Source organism: Acanthisitta chloris, unplaced genomic scaffold, assembly GCF_000695815.1.
Source record: "Acanthisitta chloris isolate BGI_N310 unplaced genomic scaffold, ASM69581v1 scaffold8225, whole genome shotgun sequence".
Lineage (NCBI taxonomy): Eukaryota > Metazoa > Chordata > Aves > Passeriformes > Acanthisittidae > Acanthisitta > Acanthisitta chloris.
In genome coordinates, this window is record NW_008672030.1 from 12,239 (window position 1) to 19,653 (window position 7,415).

The 7,415-nt window shown below is 46.5% G+C and overlaps 1 protein-coding gene across 1 annotated transcript; it reads right to left on the minus strand.

The window, feature by feature from the left end:
- Window positions 1-4,903: 4,903 nt before the first annotated feature.
- Window positions 4,904-7,160, minus strand: HMGN2 (high mobility group nucleosomal binding domain 2; the record flags this gene model as incomplete). The annotated part of the gene is made up of 5 exons (XM_009074346.1): window positions 4,904-5,248; window positions 5,691-5,786; window positions 6,095-6,145; window positions 6,769-6,798; window positions 7,116-7,160. Coding segments are annotated over 5 exons (258 nt in total), but the record flags the coding sequence as incomplete, so codon positions are not given.
- Between the last annotated feature and the right edge of the window lie 255 nt (window positions 7,161-7,415).

Sequence of the window (7,415 nt, forward strand, 5' to 3'; positions counted from 1 at the left end):
AACTAACTCATGTTAACTTCCACTCAGCTGAATCCTCACCTAGGATGTTGCTTTGGGGGAGCCCAGGGACTTTGCTCTATCATTTCCCAGTAATTTCAGTGTTTAAGACCCCAGAAAATCCCTGGAATATTAGGGAAACAAGGATCATGCCCAGGCTCTGCTGACAGCCTTCCAGAGGCTTCAGCCCTGTTTGGAACAGGCCATTCCCTACAGTCTCACCTACTAAGAGGCAAATAAATGGTAACAGCAGTTTGGGTCTATTTTCCCAGGCAATTTGTGCTGAAATTACTAAACTGAGACACACTTAGAGGCAGAGCTGCTAATTCTGCAAGGATTTAAACCATCCTGGTAAGGAACACTGAACCCATTTGCCTTTTTATTATCAGTGGTGACTTTCTGGATGCTGGATGTGCTGTTCCCTTTTCCATACAAGCAGCTGCAAGATTCCCTCGTTTCTGGTTCTTTGTACATCTCCTGTGCATGTCATATTGTTCCTTAAGAGGATGGAGAAAGGAAGGTGTGGAAGGTATCAGACAGAGAACAAGGAAAATTATCATGTAAATTGACAGGGAATGTTCAGAGCTGAGGTAATTAGTAGAGAGACAAGAGGCTTTTGTGACTTGTTTTAAGAACAAGACATATTCCATGTACCCAGCACTTCTGAGCAGCTTTCCAGACATCCAGGAACATCCAAAATGATGTGGTAACTCCTTACATAGTCTTTGGATTTTTACCTAAACTGCTGCAATCCATGGTCTTTCTTCAGCATCAGCTGCAAGCAGGAACTGCTGTTGTGCTTTCCCAGGAGTTTGCTTAAATCATAGAAATCATGGAATGGTTTGGGTTGGAAGGACTTCAAAGCTCATCTCATCCCACCCCTACCATGGGCAGGGACACCTCCCATCAGCCCAGGTTGCTCCAAGCCCCATCCAACCTGGCCTGGAACACTCCCAGGGATGGAGCAGCCACAGCTTCTCTGGGCAACCTGTGCCAGAGCCTCAGCACCTCACAGGGAGGAATTTATTCCATCTTACCTTGCCCTGTGTCAGTGGGATCCATTCCCCCTTGTCCTGCCATTCCAGGCCCTTGTGAATAGTTTCTCTCCATCCTTCCTGTTGGCTCCTTCAGGCACTGCAATTAGGTCACCCCTAAGCCTTCTCTTTTCCAGGCTGAACAAATCCCATTTCTCCCAAATTTTCCTCATACCAGAGCTGCTCCATTCCTCTAATAATCTTGGTGGTCTCCTCTGGACTTACTCCAGCATCTCCATGTCCTTCCTGTGCTGGAGACCCCAGAGCTGGATGCAGCACTGCAGGTATGATCTCACTGGAGCTGATCCTCAGTTTGGTTTAAAACAATCAGTCAGTTCCCAGTCTTTTCAGTTGTAAAATAACTGCACATTGCTGCACAGCACTGGTATCCTCCAACAGGAGATCACCAGGGTTTTCCCATTTGTTCCCATCCAACTGATGGTCTCATTTCCACCAGCCCAAACACAGAGGTGCTGAAGCAGAGCCCACCTGACAGCCCAGCTTGTTAACTGCACCCAGCAGCACAAACCCCATTCCCAGCTGATCCTCAGAGACAATTTCCCCGGGTAAAAACTGATTACAATTTAACAGCAACACTTTATTTTTAGCCTGGGGCTCTGTGGCAGGCAGAGATGCAGATTTGTGGTGCCTCCAAGCAGAAGCCACGCACAGGCTGCAGCACAGCACTGCTGCTGCTCCTTGGCTTTAATTTACAGAGCTAATTAGTTGGATTTACTGGCTTTAGCATCCCTTACCCTGTGTTTGCTTAAGGAGAAATAGATGAGCCCTGCGTGTCGAGTCAAGCCCAACAGGCCAGTAACTCCAGCACGAGGGCACATCCAGTGGGAAACACCTCAGACCTAGCAAGAGCTTGGAAATCTCAGCAGCAAAAACATCCTCTGCTTTCTGTGGAGAAGGGACAGGCAGAGCCCTCACTGAGCAACAGCACAGATCATCCATGGGGAGGAAAAACTCCTTTACGGTGTCTTTTCTAAGGGGATGTTTGGATCAGCAAGTAGATTCCAGAGCAGAATAAAGAAAAAGACAAAGTTTGTAGCAAAATGAAAGTGTTGGTACCTAACGAAGTTGTCTCGTAGGATCAGCACGGGGTGGAGTAGACATTGTGGTAGCTGCATCCAAGACTGGGATTCCATCCAAGGTGGAATGAGGTTGGGAGTTGTGGTTAGCAGGGAGATAGCACAGCTAAAGAGCTACAGAGGAGCTTAGGTGGCAGTTACCACCCAAAAGTTTCATTTTCCTGCTTGGCTGGAGCAAATGTCCTGCACAGCACCACACAGGGCAGCACAGCTACTGCAGGTTGGAAAGACTGAGGAGGGAAGGAGTAACTTCTACAAAGAGCAAACCTGCAATTCCCTTCGTTAGCAGCACTGTGTTTAATGACTGGGGAGTGAAAAGCCTCACAACCACCTCAATGGACACAGGGAACAGCAGAACATTCCCCTTGGCAACTTGGCCAGCAGCAACTCCTTCAAAACCCTTTGAAAGTGTTTGTTCTCTTGTCAAAGCCCAAGGTAAAACTCTACAAAAGCCAAGGAGGCTATTTGAAACCATTTAATTATCTTAATATAACGAGAATTATATTGTTATTACTGAGTGAAATCCCAATTTCCTTGCCAAGAGTGCTTATGGAATCACCCAGGCCATGCTCAAGTCCCAGACCATTCCACAGCTTCCATGCTCACTCCCTCTGGTACTGGGAAATTTGGACTCCTTGGGAAATCCTCAACTCACATCTGCCACCGACTCCTCTTGCTCTCCACGATGGGACAAGGCACAGTGAACCAGAGCAACATCACAGGACCCAACAGCCATTCTGGTCACTCCTGGATTCACTTCCCACTTCCCCCAACACCTTAACCCCAACTCAGGGACACCCCAGGGCTCCTCCCAAGCTGCAGCTCTTGGAGAACACCCCACCCAGCCAAGAAACTTCTCTCCCTGCTGCAGGGGAGCCACAGCCTCTCAGCAGCCACATCCCACTGCTCCAGGGCATGGTCAGGAGTTTTGGTGGCTGTTCCTAAGCTGCTGCTTCTGGGTGGGGCTGATTAAAGATCAGTTAGGAAGATGATCCATCATTATGTCTCTTCTGTCTGCTGAATACAGTACATACCAGCTATGGAAACACAGAACAGAGCAGCTCACATTAGCACATCTCACTGTCACAGTGGCTCCAGAGCACTTCCAGCACTCCTGACACCACGTCCTGCTGTGAAACTCTGCCCTGTTCGTTTTCCCTGGATTCCCTCTGAAATCAGCACAGGTTGAAACAGGTCACTGAACTTAATCACAAACAGACACTGAACTCCTAGGGAAGGCCAAGCAGAGATGGAAAAATTACTCCATCTGACAGTCCCTGAAGGAGAGGTTTGCACAGGGGGTTTGGGTTTGGCTCAGCTCTAGAGCCTAAGGAGCAACTGTAAAATTGGTGCATTTTGACTCAAACAAATCTCCTCTCTTGCTTAGTCACTGCCACAGCCAGGTCTGGATTCGATTAGCAGGAGCAACAATATTTGAGTTAAAGTGCAGAAATGTAACACATCATCAGTTTTATGGAGCCAATTCTGGTTTCACTCCCAAGAAAAGCTCACCAGAATTTACTTTCCTCTGCAGCAGCAACTCCAAGATCACTCTGTTCCTCCCCATTTCATACAGGAAGACTTTGTTCAACACTAAAGATTATTTATCTCAGTAGATCCACTTACATGCTCCAGTTTGGGCCTCCCAAAAGCCAAGGGTTTAAAGACACCCTGCAGGGATCTAGCTTTTGGGTAAGGAAAGCTCATTTTTGGGTAAGGAAATCTCACTTTTCACTTGTGAATTAAGACAGAATTAATCACCTGAATGAAAACACAAACACAAACCTGCACACAGCAAGTTCTTAAAGGACCTGAGAGGCAATAGAATCATCATAGAATCATAGGATTTAGGGGTTGAAACAGACCTTAGAGATCATCCAGCCCCAACCTCCTGCCCTGGGCAGGGACACCTCCTCACTAGATCAGGTTGCTCAGGGCTTTATCCAACCGGGAATGAACACTGCCAGGGTTGGGGCAGCCACAGCCTCCCTGGGCAACTTGTGCCAGTGTCTCACCACCCTCACAGGAAAAAAACTTTTTCCTCACATCCAACCTAGACTTTCCCACCTTCAGTTTGAACTCCTTGTCCCTTGTCCTATCACTGCAGCTCCTAACAGAGTCCCTCTACAGCTTCCCTGTAGGGAGAGGGGAAGAATCACCTCTTTTGACCTGTTGCCCACACTCCTTTTGATTTAGCCCAGGGATAAAGGCATGAGGAATGAGAGCATTAAGAACAGTCCAAGCCAAATCGTATCCAGCTTTATTAAAGGTACTTTTCATGAACAATCATAGGAATTTAGGCAGGACATGGGCTACAATCTGCAACATTTTACAACAACTGTCAAGCTCCCTTCCCTTTGTGGACTACTGAAACGTAAAAGTTGCTATTAAACCGTTAAGAATCTTCAGCTTATGCTTGTAGAGGGAAAACTTTAGAGTGAGGGTTGGACACATTCACACCAGTGTGTTGTCTGACAACGGCACAAACCGACCCTGACTTGGAGAGGAAAAGAAATTTAAAGGCAAAGTTTCTGTCTCTGGAGATCCACAATGGAAAAGAGGAAGTGCAGCTCCTTTTTGAGCCAAATTAGACACCAGAAATCCCCATCACCTGACAGTGGATTGAGTGTGGCACATCCCAAAAATGCCAGTTTTGCCATGGTTTGGAGTGATAGGCAAACAGGGAGACACCAAAGGAAAACTGATGGCATTAGGTTTTAGAGTTGGCAACGGCACCTTGGGAGCTTCGATGTTCACTTGGACTTAACTGAGACACAACAGGAGGGAATCCCTTCCTCCTCCCTGCAGGAAGGGCCCTTCTTCCAAAAACTGGGGGACTGGAAAAAGCTTTTTCTTATTAAAATTTAGGTTTTTGAGAAATAGACTAAATGACATTTGTCCCCAGCTGTTCCCCCTCCCCAACCCCTCCCTAGAACACAACAACGAAGCGATCTGTGTGCTAACAACATAGCTTAAAAAAAAGTAAACCAAAATTCTGCATTGTTATAAAACTTGATAAAAAATAGTATTTCAAACTGTACAGTCACCAGAAGTACACAGTTATCAAAAATTCACACTTTTTTTTTACTTGGCTTCACCAGCACCTTCAGCTTTCTGTGCCTGGGAAAGAGAAAGGGGAACCAAATCAATAGAGAGAACATCAAAAATGATAACTCAGGTTTTCAAATACCAAATCCTTGAGCAGAACAAATCTTTTCTGGGCTGAAAACTCTCTGATTTTGAAGGACGTTAGATCATTTTTAATAAAAATCAAGTCATTTTCAATAAAATTAAATAATTCTGACTCACATTCAACCGAACATTCAAGGCACTGTAAGAAAACAACCTAAAAGTTGCTTTATACGTGCACATTTTAGGGAGGAAGAACAGTAGCTTCCATGTGGCAACAGCCCCTGGCAAGCACAGCTTTAACTCTTTACCTACACATCTGTGGATGTGTCTTAAATGTCATAACAACAGGTCTAAATAAACAACAATTCCTCGTCGTTAGCACAAGCCAAGACCTGTCCCCGTGTGAGAGGAATCAATCCTGCTGGGATACCTGGTCTGTTTTGGCATCTCCATTTTCTGCAGGGTTGTTTCCCTCCTTGCCAGCATCAGCTTTCCCCTTCTTCCCCTTGGGCACCTTCTCACTCTTCTGTGGACACATGGTGTTTGCCGTTAGTGACCAACTCATGAGACACAAACCCCAAAACCAGCACTGGATGTTGGCCCAAAAAAACAAATCCCACCCATGTCTGGATGTATAAGAGATTGGTAACCACAGTCAAGAGTTCAGTGTTTTTATGCCAATTTTCTCAATTCCCAAGTTTTCAGTGCAGATTGATGGAAGGGACAATGCAGCTCCATCTCATCACTGCACAAGTGAAGTCCAAGGTTTGTCATTACCAGACAGATCTAAACCTCAGAACATTTACCTCTCCCACCAGCACTGACCCAACTCACCTTTGGAGCTGCCTTTTTAGGTTTGGGCTCTGGCTTCGGAGGAGCAGGTTTCTGTCACGGATAAAAACATCTTGGGTTAGAGAGTCCTGGAATGGTTTGGGTTGAAGGGACCTTAATCATCCAGTCCCACCCCCTGCCATGGGCAGGGACACCTTCCACCAGCCCAAGTTGCTCCAAGCCCCATGCAACCTAGCCTGGAACACTCCCAGAGCAGTCACAGCTGCTCTTGGCAACCTGTGCCAGTTCCTCACAACCCTCACAGGGAGGAATTTCTTCCCAATAGCCAATCTAATCCTCCAACCTTCAGCTGAAGGCCATTTCCAATAGTCCTATCACTCCATGTCCTTGTGGTAATTCCCCTCCAGGGACTTTTTCGCCTTAAAATCATTTCTTCCAATTATTTTAAGAGAAACAAACATTTTGAAAACATTCAACCCAAACAGTTTAGTTTTCAGGAAGGCAAACCAAACCATTTGAAATCAAAACCCTTCACTTGATGTATCAGTTACCACTCCCACTCCAACTCACAATGGGGCAGATCCTCAGGGCAGGGACTTACTGTCAACAACTGATGTCTCCAGAGCTCCTACAGCTCTGCCACCTATTTAAACACCTACTCCTCAAGTGTAAAACCCAAGTGTTGTCACCTCTCTGCCCAGCCAGAGGATACTCACAGCAGATAACCTCGCTGATCTCCGTTGGGGCTGGTGAGAAAGAAGAATTGGATTTAATGTCATGGTAGAGGAAGGTGCAAAAAATTCATTAAGTAACTCTTGTTTCAAACCCCCAGAAATTATGCTTTTAGAAATGAAGTCTTTAGCTCCTTTTCCTCCCAGTTTCCAAGGAATGTGAGGCTAGGCCATTGAAATCAGTGAAATGGTAGTTAAGTCGATTCTCCAGGGTTAAAAGACAGTTAATACTTTGAAAACTCACTCCATTACCACCAACCCTCCCTTCCTCCCCACCCCAACAGAAACACTCGGTGATCAAACTTTCCTCCAGAAAACACCCAACTCCTTACCTCATCCTTAACTTTGGCCTTATCACCCTTGGTATCTCCTTCAGCCTGGGGACATGGACACAGGTTGTAGGCACAGGTGTGGCACACACATCCCCCATCCCCCCAATCCCAAGGGGCACATTCCCACCGTGGGAACCAGCCCCATCCCCACCGGACACGGCACCGGGTGCCTTGGTGGGGCTGGATGTGTCTCGATGTATATATGTGTCTATGTCTGTGTCTCTGTGTGTGCCTGTGTATGTATGTGTGTCTCTTTGTGTGTGTGTGTAACAAGGGGGTGGCACTGCCTATCCAGGGGAG